An 18288-nucleotide genomic window follows, 5' to 3' on the forward strand; every position below is an offset into this window, starting at 1 on the left:
GCCTAGCTGGATGCCAATTGCCTCCCCAGCTACTCTACCTGTCCTCTTCATGGGTAGGGGAGAGGAAACACAACAAGACTCACAGGGTCAAGAAGGAAAATGTGGGTCTCTCTCATGGACGGTCCTCCATGAGTTTCTCCAATAGAAGTCCTTCCCATGGGTTGCAGTTCTCCATGAACTGCTGCAGTAGAGGTCCCTTTCCACAGAGGGCAGTGCTTCAGGAACAGCTTGCTCCATTGTGGGACCCCCACAGGGTTACAATCCTGACAGCAAACCTGCTTCTGTGTGGGCTCACTCCCCGGGGCCACAGGTTCTGCCAGGAGCCAGTTTCAGCACAGACCTCCCAGAGGATCACAGCCTCCTTCAAGCATGCACCTGCCCGAACACAGAGTCCTGCACAGGGGGATCCCTGCTGCACCATGGACCTCCATGGGCTGCAGGGACACAGCTGCCTCACCATGGGCTGCACCTGGCACCTGGAGAACCTCCTCCCCTCCTGCACTGATCTTCCTGTCTGCAGAGCGGCTTCTCTCACATTCTCTCACTGCTCTTCTTCAGCTGCTGCCTCTGTTGTGCAGGTTTTCCTCCCCCATTCCCCACTGTCCAGAGACACTACCACCATCACAGAGGGGCTCAGCCTCAGCCAGAGGCAGGTCTGTCTTGGCTGGCACTGGCTCTCTCTCTCAGACACAGGAGAGGCTTCTGGCATCTTCTCACAGACGCCACCCCACAGCTCCCAAAGCCTTGCCTTGAAGACACAATACATTACAGCTGACTAAATCACAAAGTAATCTGCTGATACTCTGGTTTTTCAGGAGGTCAAAATACTGAAATGTTACAATTCTATATCTGGGGCAGAGTTAGCTGCCCCAATAAAAACTGCAATTGTCACTACTTCCTCTGGCCACCCAAAAGGAGCTGAAAAGTTCCTTTGTACTGTACTCTACAGCTCTCCTCTGGAAGGCAGTTAAGAAAACTTTAAAAATTGTACTTCTGTGCTGTGCTCTAAACATCTCCACTCCAGATTTTTGTCCACGACTCAAAATATTGTTATCTCCACCTTTTAGTTTTCTCTGGATTAAATGTATTGATTCCTTTCTAGGTGGATTTTCTGCACTGTTTCCAGTAATTCTTCCATTTTGATCTGACTTTGCTCTTCCTCTGCCAGCATAGTACTTCCATATATTAATCATCCAGCTTATTTGTGATACATCTTCAGCAGCTCCTCTAATCTCTTAATAGCCTTCTGAGCTTTCACACACACATTTGAATTCTTACTGTGGCTTTGTTGTTCAAGTACGTTAATTTTCACAGCTATGTGTTATCTTTGTTCACTCGAGCAACACAACCTTTTGCCATCTTCTGGTCACTCATGTCCCAACTGCTGGCCCTTCCTTGAAATGACAGTGCCTATGCAGCACAAAGATGTAAAGACCCCACCCCATTCATGGTCTGCTTTACAGACTAATTCATCAAGTGATATTGAAATCTCCATTTTTACATCACTTCATGTTTTAAACACAAAAGCTGAAGCAGAGTAAATTTAGTCCAAACTAGACAGATAAATAATGCTCAGCTTCATCAGTCCCTTTCCAAATTTGTTGTCTTCCCTTTTATGACTCCTATCAACTCAGACTACATAAACATTTGTTACAGCATGCTGGTCTTCACACCTACCTTCAAAGCTTGCAGAACTTTTGGATCCACACACATGTTAAAAGCAGAGAGGGGAAAAAAAAATATAAAGTGTGGACTTGATCTGAAAATCAGACAAGGATTTTACATGCATACACTCTGCAGAAGAAATCAATAGAAAGCACTTGAAACTCAGTTCTATAAGACAACCTACTACATGAAACTGCAAAACACAGGAAGAAAGCCATCATTTTCACTCTTAAGAGTGTAATTATTTACTCTTAGTACTCTCAAGAGTATCCCTTACCTGCAATAACATATCCCACCTATAATTTGTGGGGCTGCATCCCAAACATACTGCAGTTTAAATGTACACAAGATTCACAATACCAACACAAGATCAACTGACACTTAGAAATAGCATTAGTACCTGCTTTCTAACCGGATCTGGTAACCAATTGTCTGGCCAATCTTCTCTCTTCTTTCTGCTGCCACTCGTTCAGCCACAGCAACAGCTGCTAAACGTCTTGGCTGAGTACAAAACACACGACAGGGAGTTCCATTCTTGTAGCAGTCATCAAGGATAAACTGAGGGATCTGTAGAGAAGTGGTTCAAATTTACTCTTTGAGAAAGCCACAGCTTTGTCAGTACAGGGAAACAATTTAACTGCATCTCAGTATAACACATAGCAAAAGACTTTTCATTAGAATTATCACTGCAAGCATACCTGAATCAGTGGAAAATAAATTTCTAAGTATAACTTATTTAGGGTTTTTTTTAAAGAAAAAACTTGCAGCGTCTCTCTCCTGCTTCAGAGAAATCTAAAAAAAAAGCCCCCTACGGATAATCTCTCATTTTAACACAAAAAATATATTACTGTCGGTACTAAGAACATGAAGAGCCTTAGAAGAAAAAGGGGTATACAAACATCACAGTTACTTTCCCTTCAATATTTTGCATTATTTTAATGAAAAAATTGTATCTACAAGAAAATTGTGAGGAAAAATTTACGCTTTTAGTATCTGTCTACTGGCTTAGTGTTTCAAAAGCAAGAAAATTAATTGGAACACAAGATTTTCAATCATACAGGAAAAGAAAAGCCTTAAAATAGCATAAAAATATCCCATATCACAAATGTTACACAACTGGCATTAGTTTAGTATAAACACTGTTATGTTTTTTATTTCATTGAAGAAACATACTTGCGTAGTTTTTCCTGACCCAGTCTCTCCTATAATCAAAACAATTTTATTGTCCTTTATTATTTGGACAATTTCTTCCTGTTTTTCAAGAACTGGTAATGACTGCCTGAAGGAATCAAACTCTGATTCCCCTCTTTTCACTGGGACCTGGGGGATACCATCATTAAGTCGACCACTTGTCTTGTTTACTTCTTTGTTTTCTGTAAAGAGAAGTTAAAAGTTTATTTATACAGATCCAGAGGAAGGTCACTAAAACACAGCTCGTAAAAATTGCACGTAAAAATTAATGTTGCTGACTTTTTATGTATCCCTGTGGGTAAAGTGACAAACCCATCACAATTTAGAAGTCATATTTATAACAACATGTCCTCCTGAGGTGCTTGAAATAGATATTTTTCAAAACAGTTATTACTTTCACAGGTATTTTGAACAAAACCAGACTCTTCCAGAGCATTGCTCCAAGTCAAAAAATCCTACAAAGAGCAAAAGGAGAAAGAGAAACTAAACCAGAGAAAAGCGGCCAGGTGTATTTTGGTGGCCTTTGTAACTGCGCCCACATTTCACACCTGCAGTTCTCCCTAGAAATACACACTTACAGAGTTAAACCTTTAAGCTATTGCACGAATTTGCCTGAAATCATACTAATGCAAGCATGCTGCATCAAGAGTCCTGGACCCCACACAGCAGTGTGATGTGCTAGAAAGCAGTGCGTAAGTAGCCCAAAAACGTGCTTCTGAGGGAGATACTTCAAATCCATCATTGCAAGTGCTACTCTGTAGTTCCTTGATAATTATTTTCCAGAAGAATGAAAAGCTTTCTGTAGACTAATTATACACATGATAACTGTGATTAATACATTCATATACTAAATTTCAAGCTCTGCTGTACCAAGACAAACACAGACTTAGAGATCACGAGAACTAAAAATAAATTCTTGAGAAGCAGAAAATACAATTATTAGACTGTTCATTAACTTATTCTTACATTGCTAAGACATTGCATTTCAATACTTCTATTATAGCTTCTTTCTGTTCATTGAACAATCCTATTAACCAACTGAAAAAATTGAAAAAAAACAGCAAAGGAAGCACTAAAAGACACCATGTATCAGGAACACGCAATTAAACAAGGCATATTGGTACAAGTATTTTCAGTTCACTACAACCATCTATGCACACAGAAACACAGTGTAACTCTAAAGCAAGAATCTAGATGAAAGCCTTGCTTTAAAAAAAAAGGTACTCTTTTTTTTAAAAAGGGAATACTCCTTTTTTTAATTAAAAAAACAAACCAATTTTATCAGAAGTTTGTCTTTCAGCAAACCCTTCTGTATTCAAGAAATCAAGAAGTCTAGAAAATAGTCTCTAAAGGACCAAATCGATTTTGTGGAGATGAAAAAATAAAAACTAAACTTCTTGATTTATCAAGGACATTCATTTCTATAACCAGAAAAGACAATGTAATTTTCTCATAAGGGTGTTCTTATGGCATTGTCGTAACACTGACTCTTCAATCCCACCTCAGAGTACTTCTATGAAACCACATTTCACAAATGTACTTCCAAAAAGATTTGGCTGGAACTGGCTCAAAGTTTCTAAATTAACACAGCACAAGGTAGACATCACAATGTGCATGATATGACTTCCCAAGTTCCTCACAATACCAGTTATAAAAGACCTTAAAAGGAAACAAACATGTGCTTGTTTAATGGTGTCTGAGAGGACACGAGAGGGAACAGAACAGAAAGGTTTGTTTTGTCACTGGGTTGCAGGTGGTTTTTTCAAGTGGCATTGATGGGCAAGTCCAAATCAGAAGACACACAGAACATACCAGATTCAACAGCACAGGCATGTCCTCTCTCTGTCCTTGGCAGGAGTTCTGTGCGCTCCTTGTTTGTGACAGGAAAGCTCTGAATGAGACTCCGAACGGTGTGCTTCGTACGGAGAGCCAAGTCACAAGTCATGACTGCATGTGCATCTGATACATCCTTCTTCCTCACAGTCAGGTATCGATTGGCTCCTTTTCTGTGGGGGGGGGGGAAGAAAATCTATCTTAGGGATAAGGAACCTACTCTGGGTTAACTTTTATCTGTCAAGGTATGAGAATCTATGCAAAATCTTTGAAAAAAACCAGACTTCACAGTGAAACTTTTTTAATGGACTCATTAAATCCACTAAATGGATTAAGTGGAAGTGGAAAAGCAAGCTGTACCAAAATGCATGTCACAAGTTTTTCCAAGCACGCATACGGCAATGAACAAAGATACTTATTTCTGTGTCTACTTTTACACTTTTTTCTCTAATACTATTCCTTGCAACACTGTAGGGTACATTGAAAACATCAATCAGGTTATCATTAGTCATGAAATTCCATTGGTCTGCAGCTAAAAACCAAAAACTGTACCCCAACTCACCCTTTGCTTTTAGATACCAGTCCAAGAGACTGACAGAGCTGATGAACAAACGCTCTTTCACTACTAGTGAAACTAGAAGGAAATTCCATCTCTAGAATGATAAATAATAATGAAAAAAACAGTAATAATGCAATAGACAGTAATCTTGATGTATTATCTCCATGTTACAGACCCACAGAATTGTTAGGATTGGAAGGGAGACCACGCAGTGCAACCCCCCTGCCAAGGCAGAGTCACCTGGAGCAGATGACAGAGGAACACATCCGGGGTTTGGGATGTCTCCAGAGGGGGAAACTCAACACTTTCCCCAGGCAGCATTCCCAGTGCTCTGTCACCCTCAATGGAAAGAAGTGCTCCCTCATGTTGAGGGGGAACTTCTTGTTTTACGGCCCTTGCTCCTTGTCAAAAATCTGCACCGCCTTCCTGGGACTCATCTTGAAGACATTTATATGCATTAATGAAATACCCTCTCAGTCTCCTCGAGGCTAAACAGGACCATCTCCCACACCTCTCCTGATAACAGATGATCCAGCCCCCTCATCTCATCTCAGTGGTCTCTGCTGGACCCCCTCCAGTAGCTCCCTGTCTCTGTGCTGAGACGCTTAGAGCTGGACACAGCAGCCCAGCTGCGCCTCACTAGGGCCGGGCAGAGGGGCAGCATCCCCGCCCTCACTACACCCGCAGGCTGCCCCCGGGCCCGGCTGTGCCGCGCACCCGCTTCGTCCCCGCTCCGGAACCGCTCCAGGGCGAGCTGCACCGCCATTTCCACCTCCTCGTCAACGCCGACCTCCCTGAGGGCCTCGGCCCGTGCGCGCACCGCGGCGGCGGCAACCGAGCCCCCCGTGGCCCCGCCGGGCTGCCGCCGCGGGACCCGCCTGTGTCGCGACATGGCCCCGTGTCACGGCCCCACACGACCCCGACACCGACACAGATCAGGGGCCGCAGCTCCTCGGCCCGGGGGGCGACGCTGGCGGTGGGGCGTGGCTCCCGCGGCCGGAATCGGCCCGAACGGAAGGAGTTTGGTTCTTTTCCCGCCGTTTGGGGGGAAGCGTGCCTAAGCACCGAGGTACGTGTACGGCTGTGACCAAAAAGGGGCACTGGTACCCTGTCTAGTCATAAAATACGTGCTTTAATTGCATGGTATTAAACGTAGGCGTGGCGAGGGTCATCTCGGCCCTCAGCCTCCTCACTCTGTAAAGTGTTACTTGCCCTTGATTTTGGATCACCTTTTCCTGCTGTCCTTTGACTGCACGCTATGGACACGAGGTAGAAACTAAACCCAAACCTCTTGGGCATGACACAGGACTCGGTGTTGAAAGCTGCTGCTTTGGAAATATCATTAGGTCAGAAGGAGAGTACTTAGAAGAAGAACAAACTACTCCTCAGTTGTGAACTGAAGTGGGGAATTAAATAAATGGAAAATAAGCACTCACTGTCTGATGTAGCTGGCTGAAAAATAGCTCTTAAACCACTTCTACCAAAGCGTTTACAAGGCTCATTTCAGCATAATTCTGCACTGAGAGGTCACAGTGGAGCAGAACAATTGATCTGTTCTAAGGTTTTCAATTTTTTTCCTTTCAGGTATCTGCCTGTGTATCTTCAACCAAAGTCCATAATGCTAGTTCCTTATTGTTGTTCCTGTGTCATTCAGTACTGCCACCTTAGAGCACATCAAGTTATTATGGAAAATTAAACACTTCAGCTGAATAAAATGAGCATTCATCTTATCATCGTTGGTATCAACAGTAAAAAATGAATAAATAATTTGAAAGAGTCACATCAGAAATCTTTAATTATGAACACAGATCTCTTAATAGTTTCTGCCTCTTAACAGCATCATCTTGCCTTCCAACAGACAAAAATCCCCGTGATTCCGAAAAATGATTCCTCAGACTCAATTCTGCTCTCTGTTTGCAATCCTGTAAATACAGCAGCACACAGAGATAACTAACTGTTGGGTTAGGTCTCATTTATATGCCTAAGAGTGGCGTGAAGCCTGAGTGCATCCTCCATAACAAATTCCTTAAGACATGCCTTTCTTCTTTCACTGCTTTTTTGACTGTTCAATGCTATTAGACGGGTGAAAAAATAGGAGAGTGTAGTCAGGCATGCACTGCCTGCTGCAGCCCTGCTAAATACTGAGTTGCAGTCTGGACTCAGCATATGAATGAGCAAAGAATTGTGCTTACCAAAGCTCTTAGACATGGAGGCATACTTCTTTGTACATACTCTTAATAAAAATTACTAGCTGTGGACTTTCATATTAGAAATAACAACCTGTGTGCATTTAAAAATTCTGTTTTCATGAATAGCCTCAGAAATACCTTCTGGCTAATGTTTACTCAAAACAACGCCTGGAATAAGAATTATTTCCTTCTATTAACGTATGTCCAAATGCCCATGTATTTTTTATACGAAGAATTAAGAGGCAGCACAGTTTCATGCAAAAATACATCTGCATGTTTAAATACAATTAGGTGTTCTTATTTTACCCTCCCTAGAGGCAGTTTTACTGACTTCTTTTCAGTTTGCAGAACATTTTCTCTCTTGTAAACACTCTTATGTTCCACAAAAGATGCCAGTTCTAAGAGAAAAAGAACTGCAAAGGAAGTTGGTTAAACAGTATTATCTGTTATGTACTGTGTTAGATTGTGTCAGATTTGACTGCAAAATAGTTAGTCTTTCTAAGTACGTTTTTGTTTGTTTGGGATTTTTTAATGATGTTAAGTATTATAAGACTTATTAGCTGTTGAAATATTGTGCCAGGTTCACTGGTGAGCCAATTCTTCAAGATCAAGTTAATGAAAGAACACAAGATTTATTTCTCTTTTCAGTTCCTTGATTACAAAAAAAAAGGGGAAAAAAAGGGAATTCCAGTATGTAGGGGGTTTTTTACGCATCATAGTAAATTTGTAACCAGATAGCTGTTGGCTGCTGTGAGCATTAATGATCTCATGAAGTAAGTTAGGGAAGTAAGTTTAGGGAAGTAAGACGGATGTCAAATGATACTGAGAGATATTTGTTTAATAAATGAACTGCAGTGAAAATGGGCATTTCTTGCTTTACTGCCCTCTACTGTATGCATTGATACACTGATCGTTCCCAGACCTTTGGCTGCTGATCCGGGTTATTGCCTCTGCCCCATTTCTGTAACCTCTCCTATCATCTACTGACACATCATTTTTTATTTATCTATCTTTTCCACTTCCCTTACTCCCTTCTGGTTTTATTTATTTTTGAGACATCAAGGAAAAAACCTTTTGATCAGTTCTGTCCTGGTAAAACAACCTCTCTCAGGTCCTCACTTGCCACAGTCCAGAGCTTGGGCTTTGTCTCTACAAATCCATTTCCCTCATTGCTGTTGAACTTCCAGGGGAACACTGCAACACCTCAGTGGTGCTCAAGGCATCTATAGAGTTCAGCAATGAATCGAGAATGAAGGCTGGGGAAGAGCATGATTCCCAACAGGGTCAGATATGCCCCAGCTCTTCCCACAGTTTTCTCCACTACTCCCCACTCCTGAATTGAGAAACTCTAGTTTCCAGGGAGAACAAATGACAGAGGACTGGAGGGAGAGTGGAATGATCCTGTGCTAACAGATCTTTCTGTGTCTACAACTTGTTATAAAGACAGCGTGAAAACTACAGGGATCCCATGTCTTGTGAGCTTAGGAGTAGACTGAAGGCAGAAGGATTTCATACCTATGATGCATGTGCTTGTGTCTTTGCTGAAACTGGAACTGAGTGGAACTGATGTGCTCCCTATGGAGATTAATTTATCCAGAATGTAATTTCCTGTTAAAATACTGTTTCAATGAAATATTTTGACCAAAATAATACCTATGTTGCAGAAATTTTCTGGAGCACAGAACATGTTTAACTATCAGACATCAGTACCCTGCAGAAAAAAGTTTTGAGATTACCTCATAGTCAGTTTACAAAAAGACCATTTATCTTTACATGTGCTCCCACTTTTTTTGACCAAAGTAGTATTTTGTCAACATAGATATAGCTTCAAATAACATACTTTGACAAAAAATAGTGGGAATATTCAATATCTTTGTTTACATGTATATACAAGAAATGAGGAAATTAACTTCTAAATTTCTATATTCGAAATGTGGATCCTTATGTAAGATCTAGGAGTAGGAACCTGTTTGAGTAGGAGAACAGTTTAGGATATTTTTGGAAAAAGGGGCAAGCTGTTCTCATTTCTATTCTTCATCATCATCACAAAAAAGTACACTTTTCAGAACAGTTTTACAAGGTGGTTGAGCATTTATAAAGGTGGAAAATGAGGAGGAAGCTTTTCAAAAGAGGCATTAATATTCTATCTAAAAATTAATATTCTTTCTAAAGTATTTTTAATCCTAGATAAAATACCTTAGTTTTGCAGATCTCTCTTGGGAGGAGGAGAAGAAAATCAGCCTCACCAAAAAAAAAAAAATTTTTTTTTAAATATACTGTTTTAAGAGTTTTCAAACAGCTCAACTTGCTAAGACTTCCACAGAAAAGGCTGCAGAACAGTTATATTTCTAGATGGAGCTTGAAATCATAGGTCTGTGATGAGAAGTGGATCTAAACAAAGTAATGTAAAGAAGGTAATACAGTGACTTCAGACAAGATTTTGATGAGAATTTAACTTAGCAATTTTCTAGCTAAACCATTGCTCTGTTAGCAGCAGATGCAGTTTGCTGACATTAATTTGAACTCATATGTCTGTTACTTGAATTTTTTTATGGTGAAGATCAGTAAACAAAGATGGTCTTCATCTGAAGCTGACTGAAACAGAATTATCTCTCCTTTGACACCAGCAGGCATTGCTTTTGATTGAAGTATACATCAAAATCTTCAGTCTGAATATCTAAGCAGTGGCAGCAATTAGAATAGCTATCTCTCCCATCTATCTTACAGCAACATCAAAAATATGCATTTTGTAAGTTACATCATAGAAAATAAAGTATGTTTTTAATCTCACTTCACTAATAAAATAAAAAAAAAAAAGTATGTTTAGATAGGAAATAACTTCTCCTTAGCCCTTATATTACCCGGGCATGGTTTATATAGGTTAGGCACAGATTTAGATCTAGGCACACCCACGTTTAATAGCTTGGTATACATGTGCAAAGTCATGTTATGTGAGTGCCTGGTGCCCAAGCCAGCTCCACTCTGGTCCCATGTCCCAGCCTGGCCTTTGTTGTCCCTAGGGAGGTGTCTGATACCCTGGTCTGACCTGGTTGCAGTGGCTGGGTGGTCATGACTACCAGGCCCTGCTATGCCTTCCCAGGCAGCCCCTGCAACCTCTGGCTCCCCAGCCCCTTGAGATTTTGATTGTAATATTGATACAACAAGCTAGGGGTTGGAATCTGACCTGAGCTGCAGAGGATCCAGGTGATTAGAAATTATAAGTTAAATTATATATTAAATTCCCCACCATGCTAGTTACAAATTGTACTATGTTTACTATGCTTTTAGAAATCCCATGGCATTCTAATAATAAATTCTCTTCTATATCAATCACAACATCCTGTTAAGAAAACAAAGTTTTAATTGTACCTATGGTTTAGTGCCATCCTGACTCTGCCAATATCCCCAAGGGAACCCATCTGTTTTGGGTGACAGTGTCACTTAGATAACACTGACATGTCTATTAACCAAGAACCTCATGGAGCTTTTTAGCAAGTGTGTGGAAAGGGCTGGATGTAGTATTTAGGAAATTGAAAGGGGTGGTATTCTGGGCAGTTGGATTCTGGATGCTGAGAAAGTTCTCAGCATTGCACACTCGGCCTGCCTTGCTCTAAGGAATATTACTAAATTAAAACTTCTGCTTGCAAATTAGGTTACTGTTTGTTTTGTTGGTGAGTTTTGAAAGAGGTTAATTGAAAAATGCTGTGGCTGAATATTATCTAGAAGGAAGTATTTCTCTTTTTTTGGTCAGTTGATTTTGGTCATTTGGCAGCTTTTTATGCAGTGACATAAGTTGTTTTCTACTGCAAAACCATTTATAGTTAAATTTGGAGAGGTTTACAGTGATGTTCTTTTTCAATTGTTCAACATCTAATTTGAGGTAGACTTGACTTTCAGGGATCATATGAACCTAAGTGTTCTGTTGATTTGGTGAAAGCTCAGAAAAGTCCAGCATGTCTGGAAATTAGATGTCTCCTGCCCGTCTTTCAGAGATGTCAGATTTTGGTTATATAAATGTTGGAGATTAAGTGCAGCTAGTAGTGCTACATCATTGTCATTAATGTTTGCATTGACTGTCTGATATATGCTTATTTGAATTTAGAAATCAGGGCAATATGGAAAATTTATATTGTACAATATAAATTATATTGAAAAACTAAAGATTTATTTAACTTACATAAGAAGGCAAACAAATATCCAACTGATTGAGAGTTAAAACCCACAGTCTTAAACAGAAAACATACAAACTTTTAAAATATTTCTTTTGAGAAATATCAAGCCTATTTTGCTACTCACAGCAGTAAAGAACTCTCACTCCTTGCCCTCCTTCCTTGTTGTCTCTTCACAAATTCTAGGCACCACATACCCCTCACACGAGGAACACTTCAGGCAGAATTGTACTTTCTGCTGCACAGCATAGTTTGTGTTTTAAGTGTGGGGGGTTTGCCGTCTGAAATTGGCTGTAGGAGTGAACTGCCGCATAATTCACAGCAGGCACAGGAATGTGACTAACTGCAGCTTAGGATATTGCTTCCCAACTGATGCAATGCATCTTTTTAAAAAATTAGATGGGCATCACAATATAAACCAGAAAGCACAGCTGGTTTTACAGTCTTGCATGCCATACCACAGCTAGGATATCAGCTGTTCCTATCAGGAAGGAGGAACTGATATGGGTGATTTGTTATCAGGAAAAGTCAGAAACCACTGCACCAAGTTTTATTGGGACTGGTTCAAATGCAAAAAAAGTTAACTACAGCTGATACCCATAAGAAGAAGATGGGAGGAAAAATTTAATTCAACCAACTCAAAAAATTGTTCACAATGAGCAGGGAGAAGAAAAAAAATGGGTGAATTTCTGATCCACAAAGAAAGCTATTGTGTGAAGCAAGATAAACTGTTATCTAGATTAGACAAAAAGTGGGAGATTGGTTTAAAAATGGTGAAAATTGGCAAACTGGGAGGCTAGGCAGATAGCACCAGGATGGAGAGAGATTGTTCTTGGAGATTCTCATTGCTGTATTTTGGATCCAATCTTGCTCCATTGATACTGGTGGCCTCGTCAGGAAACAGTTATAGGACTCTGCAAAGAATCACATAATTAAAGAATATCGCAAGAAGAAAGGGATGCATACAAATACATTGAGTCCAACTCCCTGTGGTTAAGAATTTTCTTTTTAGTAAGAAGCAGTGTGTGCTATACTTGCAGAATGTGTGCAAGGATTCTTGTGTGTGGTATTGAACAGCTTGTCTGTGGGATCTAGCTGAAGAAAATGGTTTTGTGACTTCACATCCCAGTCCTCAGTGTAAACAAACAGCTGCGGTAATCAGCTGGTACCACACATGGACATCCTGCCTAGGACTGAAAAAGCATATGCTAACACTAAGAGTCAGAACATGGTAGGTCAGGAGATGGAACATCTGAAAGAATAGCTGCAATGTACACTAGTTTAAGTGCCTTGAAAGAGTATGGAAGTGTGTCCCAGTTTAGGGCAAATTTGGGAGGAAACCTCCAAAAGGGGCCCCTCCAGAAATCAAACCCACACGGCCCCTCCCCCCAGCTGGTTCGGGAAGGATTCCCTGGAGAGAAGTGGAAAGAACCTGTTTATTTAACAGGCAAAGCCCTCCCCAGCACACAAAATGAACAATACCGGATGACAAAACTGATTCGCTGCTCTGAAGAGATGACAAGTTCAGAAAGTCTCCCCGGTGGTGGTCGCTCTGTTAGCGGTCCCTCCGGCGCTGGGAAAAGCTGCAGAGTAGCCCCGGCAGGCTGCATTGTACAATGTTTCCTCGGTGTTTCCCAAGGTCCCGGTCTGGAGCAGGGTCGAACGGTTCCAAGAAAAGGGAAAGAAAAGCAGTCCAGGGAAAACTCGGACTGCCTCAGCCAGCTAAACTAACTAACTAACTAACTAGCAAAAGGAGTACGGTGTTCTGCCCCATCCATGCCCAGACAACAACAGTGGAGTTCTGTGTTCCAGCAGACTGTGGAGGAGTGAGTAAGGCGGATAACAAAACTCTGTGTTTCTTCTCCCACTTTGCTCTCAGAGTCAGTCTTGAAGGCACAGAATGTAATATCCAGCATAAACAGAACAGACAGCTGGGGATACAAGCATCATAATGTCACCCTAGGACAGCTCCATACTACAGTGCTCTGGTCATCCAGCAAGAACTAATGTGAGCAACGCAATTTGGAAATCTGCAGAGACCAAGACAATATGAGAGTGAGTGTATGCATGCTTACACTTGCAAGTAGTTTTAGTTAATAAAATGCCAGAGGAACTCTTTACCTTGTAATGACTTGCGTAATCAAGATGCAATAAATATTAACAATTAGAACTGTTGCCATCAGTTAATGTATTTTAAAGGCACTTTACAACCAGTGTGATAACTTTGCTGAATATATATTCATTATTATTCATCCCTGTCAGCAACAAGGAAGATCAAGAGGTTTTGTGGCATGAAGGGGATATCTTCAAAGACTTAATTAATAGGAAAAGAATAATACCTGATGCTATGAGGGCAAAATATGTCCTTAATAACAAGGCCTTTTTTTTTCAAACACAGAAATAGGTTAGGAAAATATTAGTTCACCCAAATTAATCATGTGATGTAATGGAGTAAGAAACATAATGCGATATGTAAACTGAAATGCTGTTCTAGACTGTTTCAGAATAGCCATTTCCAGTTAGAGATAAAGCAGCAGATTGATGCTGGTGCTGTATCACTTATTTTCACAGGAATGAGAATTAAAAGTGCTGAATAAAACTTAATTAGATATTGAGAAGAGTGGCAAAGATACTAAAGGCACGATTTTGTTTTTTTCATCTGGCCACATGATGACTGCAAAAAAAACTACTTTTCTTTAAATGAAAAGGAGACCAACAGACAGGGAAGGGTATAGGCCACAAAATATTCAGAACAGGAAAACGAATTGTTGACTCCAGTGGAAGGGAACTGGATGAGTCCAGAGGGGCTGTTGCTCTGCACCTCAGAATGCTTCTACCTGACCAGTACCCCATCAAGCCTGGAGTGCAAACGCAGGGCTACAGAAAACGCTGAGTTTTGGCTTCCACAGTCCGGCCAAAGACGCAGCCAAAGCAGCACCCCCGGAGCAGGGAGCCCTGCCCAGCCCAAGGAGAACAAGCGACCCCCGCGTCGGGTTCGGGTCGCGCCGCACTCGGCGGCCCCCGGCAGAGAGGGCAGCCGGCCACGGGCTGGCGACGCCGGTCGCTCGCTCCCGGTGGTCCCACCGTGATCCCGGCGCCGGACGATGCCGTGCGCCGGCGGGAGCTCTGAGCCTCAGCCGCCCTGTCCCCGCTCCGAGCCCCCGCGGGGTCCCGGCCCCGCGGAGGGTGCGGGGCCGGCAGGGCCCCCGCCCCGCCTTTGTGCTGCCGCTCGCACTTTGCAGGCGCAGCGGGACTGGGAATCCCGGGCACCCGAGGCAGCCTCGCCTCCTCCTCCTCCTCCTCCTTACCCACCTCCTCCTCCTCCTCCTCCGGAGCGGGGCGCATGATGGCGGCAGCCGCTGTGGCGGAGGTGAACAGCACCGGCAGCAGCAGCACCGATACCTCCAGCACGGGCGAGGAGGAGAGGATGAGGCGCCTCTTCCAGACCTGCGACGGCGATGGGGATGGCTTCATCAGCAGGTAGCGACAGCGGGAGGCGGCTCTTTGCTGATACGGAGCCGTCCCGTCCTTCCCCTCGCCCCGCGCTCCCCGGCGCTCAACTTGTGGGCGAGTTGGAGCAGCGGTGGGAGCTCCGCGGCTCCCGCCCCGCTGCCGCCGGCACCGGAGCCAGGGCCTCCAGCGGGGCCTCGGCACCGAGAGCTTCCCGGAAAAGCGGGCGAGCACTGCCCGCAGCACTTCCACGTCCGCCTAGGCTGAAAGGTGGTGCCTCTGATCCTGGATTTTATCACCTCGTGCCCTGGGCAGGTGGTTTTTGCAAGTAAACACACAAAAAGCTCGTGGTGGGTAATCTAGGAGAAAACTCATATTGTTCTCCCGGATCCTGTGATTTTGTTTTGTCAGTACGGTTTAATCAATATTCTTGTTACACTTTTTGGTTTTAAGTTTCCCCGCTGTTCCTCAGAGACTTTGAGGAGTGTCACGCAGGCTGATGAGTTGTGGTGGGGAAGGGTGAGCTTGTACATTTGCAGTAGATACTTGGAAATAAGCCATAGTGGAATGTTTATGTCTGGAAGCACCGGCAGTGTGTTTTGGTCAGGAGTTGGTTTTGTGGCAATGGTATTTCTGAGTTCTCACGCCATAATTTAAAAAATACTGAACTTCAGAAGGCGGGATTTGCCAGAGGTCGTGGAAACTTGCATTTTCAAAATGAAACTTACGCTATTGCCTGCAATTAATACATGCCTCTAGAGAACTGGGACGGTGAGGGAATTTCTTAAGTCTGCCATTTAACCTGTAACCTAAGAATATGACCCCAAAGAAAGGCTAAGTAAACTTGAATCCCCACTGCCATCTCTTTGGAGCCAGAAAGTTGTTGAAAATCTGTAACAACTGGCAGTCACTTTAAAGATAAAGTTCAAGGGTCGTGATATTTCTTATCTTAACTCCCTGAACACTCTTTTCTCCCCCTCACTCAAATGATTATTTTGACAGTTGTGGTTTTGAAATATAAACTTTGAAAATGTGTACTTTCCAACCAGTGTGCTAAGGCTGCTTCTCTTTCCATTTGTTTATGGTCTTCATGGAATTTATTCTGATATCTGAAAACTTGAAATGTTCACGAAAATTGTGCACTGTCACTTCAGAGCACACTTGCTTTTCTGTTCTGTCATGTGTTTTTCTGCAATGTGAACTCAGTGTATTTATAATTTAAAGACCTTATTGGGGGAATGTTAAATGTTTTAGTGTTTCATGCAGACCACGTAGAGATGTTACAATGACACAAAGTACTAATTTCTGATCGACTAATCCACATTTGCTAAGTTTTGACCCAGATTTGTATTGTGTTCTTCAGAGTGTTGCTTGAACTACAGTGTTGAAAACTCCAGGATGTGTTTGAGTAGAGACATTGGATTTCATGATGAAATGGCTGCAAAGCCCAGGGCTGGGTGGTGGTTGAAAATCCTTGAGGAGATGGTGGGTTCATTGTTGAAGGTTGCTAATACCTTGCTTCAGAAGGGAGTTGTGCATTCAAGGCAGAGCTGGTGTGGCCTTTATCAGAGAACATGGTGTTATAAATTACTGTCTTCCTTTATATCTCTGTGTGTGTGACAAAGCAGTGAAGGAATGTTTAAGAAATTATCTTTGACATGACTTTACTTCATTAGGTAGCCTGGGTGATGAGTTGTGTAAATGGAATGCCTTTCTTGCATTCTGTAGTTACTCAATTTTGCTTATGCTCTGTTTTATAGCAGTGACTTATGCAGGAGGAGACTTGTCCAGTTGCATTTTGATGTCTTTATAGTATGTACCACCATAGTATTATAGACAACTCTGTCAGGTTCATGGACTCACAGTGTCCCTGTTGAAAGTATAGCAGATGGGGGTTTGTTGTTGTATAGAGCTCCAGTGTTTAGGTTATTGCATCCTTTTAAATGTAATAAATTAAAAGCAAAAAACTTACGGCTGCTTTTACAATAAATTTCATCTTGCCATATTCTGCATGCCTTTTGGCAGGCTTCTGTGTTTGTTTCTTTCCAGGGTTTTTTTTTTCTTTGTTTGTTTCATATGAGCCAGTTGTTTGGCTTTCCTGCTCTTCTTGCCCTGCTTCTTTGGACTTCTCTTTGCTCATTCTTGTGGCCAACAATTTTTTTGCATTTCTTGCAGCCCCAGTGGCGATTGGAGGCTGACTTCTGCATGTCATGATATCTTTCACAACAGGCTAAACATGGCAATAAATGCCCAGGCATCTTTATAAAGAGCTGAAAACACAGAAGCTAGCACTTTAAAATCATCTCCCTCTTTGTGTATTAGAACTAGACTTGACAATGATCTATAATCTATCACTAGGATAAGCTTCTTTTTAAACACTGGCTTATTTTGAATGTAATGGTGCTGAAATTTGCTGTTTTGCAAGTGCTACTGAGTATAAATTTTATATTTAAAAATTCGTATCCCTTCTATTTGCAGGCCAGAAGCTTGGTCAGTCATTTCTTTGCCTAGCACATGCAGCAGTTTGTTTATAAGGTTTCTTTTTTCCCAGCTACAGAGCTGTTAAGGAAAAAAAGATCTTTATACTTGCAGCAAAGGCAGGCATTTTGTGTGTGTGTGTTTATTTAGTTCATATTGCATGGGGGGGGAAAGAGATGTTTGCATTCCTAATGAAATAACATGGTGTCTCAGCTGTGGAAATGCTTTGTCGTGCATCACACTCTAATAAATCTCTTTAAATAGTAGCAGGGAAGTACAAGCACAGATGGAGAGGAGGAGCATGTCCTGGGATACTGATTAATTTTCAGGCTCTCACCTGAGATACTGATTAAATTCCAGGCTCTAAATAGGATGATATCAAAGCAATAAAGCATAATTAAGGATGTGCCATTGGTGGTTATAATCCAGTAGACACTGAGCTATGGGATATGAAATGCTAAACCAGTGTCTCTGAGCATTACATTGACATGTGCATATTGAAATTTTGCAGCATCCAGCTAGAGAAAAGTACTAAGGAAACAACAGAATTTTAACTTGTTGGCTCGTACTGAAATGGCTTTTGATTGTTTTGCGGTTAATGTTTGTTACTTAATTATTTTACATCTTGCAAATGTTTGGCATTCTTCTCATACTTCTGCAACACGAGGCAATTTCACAAAAACGAGCTAACCAACCAACCAACCAACCAAAAAGTACCACCCTCCCGCTTTGCAACTCAGTTGCAAAGCAGTCC

At 41.9% G+C, this 18288-nt stretch overlaps 2 protein-coding genes across 2 annotated transcripts in view; one reads left to right on the top strand and one right to left on the bottom strand.

The window, feature by feature from the left end:
• YTHDC2 (YTH N6-methyladenosine RNA binding protein C2) overlaps positions 1 to 6140 on the bottom strand; it is a 29102-nt gene extending 22962 nt beyond the window's left edge. Inside the window, exons 1-5 of the mRNA XM_054285108.1 lie at positions 5966 to 6140; positions 5252 to 5342; positions 4669 to 4862; positions 2839 to 3038; positions 2066 to 2232 (exon numbers count right to left, since the gene is read on the bottom strand). Coding sequence (XP_054141083.1) covers positions 2066 to 2232; positions 2839 to 3038; positions 4669 to 4862; positions 5252 to 5342; positions 5966 to 6140 — 827 coding nt within the window. The remainder of the gene's footprint in view (positions 1 to 2065; positions 2233 to 2838; positions 3039 to 4668; positions 4863 to 5251; positions 5343 to 5965) is intronic.
• An 8570-nt stretch (positions 6141 to 14710) lies between these two features.
• MCC (MCC regulator of WNT signaling pathway) overlaps positions 14711 to 18288 on the top strand; it is a 184171-nt gene continuing 180593 nt past the window's right edge. Inside the window, 2 exon segments of the mRNA XM_054288341.1 lie at positions 14711 to 14726; positions 14729 to 15086. Coding sequence (XP_054144316.1) covers positions 14711 to 14726; positions 14729 to 15086 — 374 coding nt within the window.

This window comes from Melozone crissalis, unplaced genomic scaffold (assembly GCF_028551555.1).
Source record: "Melozone crissalis strain CALT ecotype California unplaced genomic scaffold, PUWL_Pcris_2 ptg000005l_1, whole genome shotgun sequence".
In the NCBI taxonomy this organism is placed as follows: domain Eukaryota; kingdom Metazoa; phylum Chordata; class Aves; order Passeriformes; family Passerellidae; genus Melozone; species Melozone crissalis.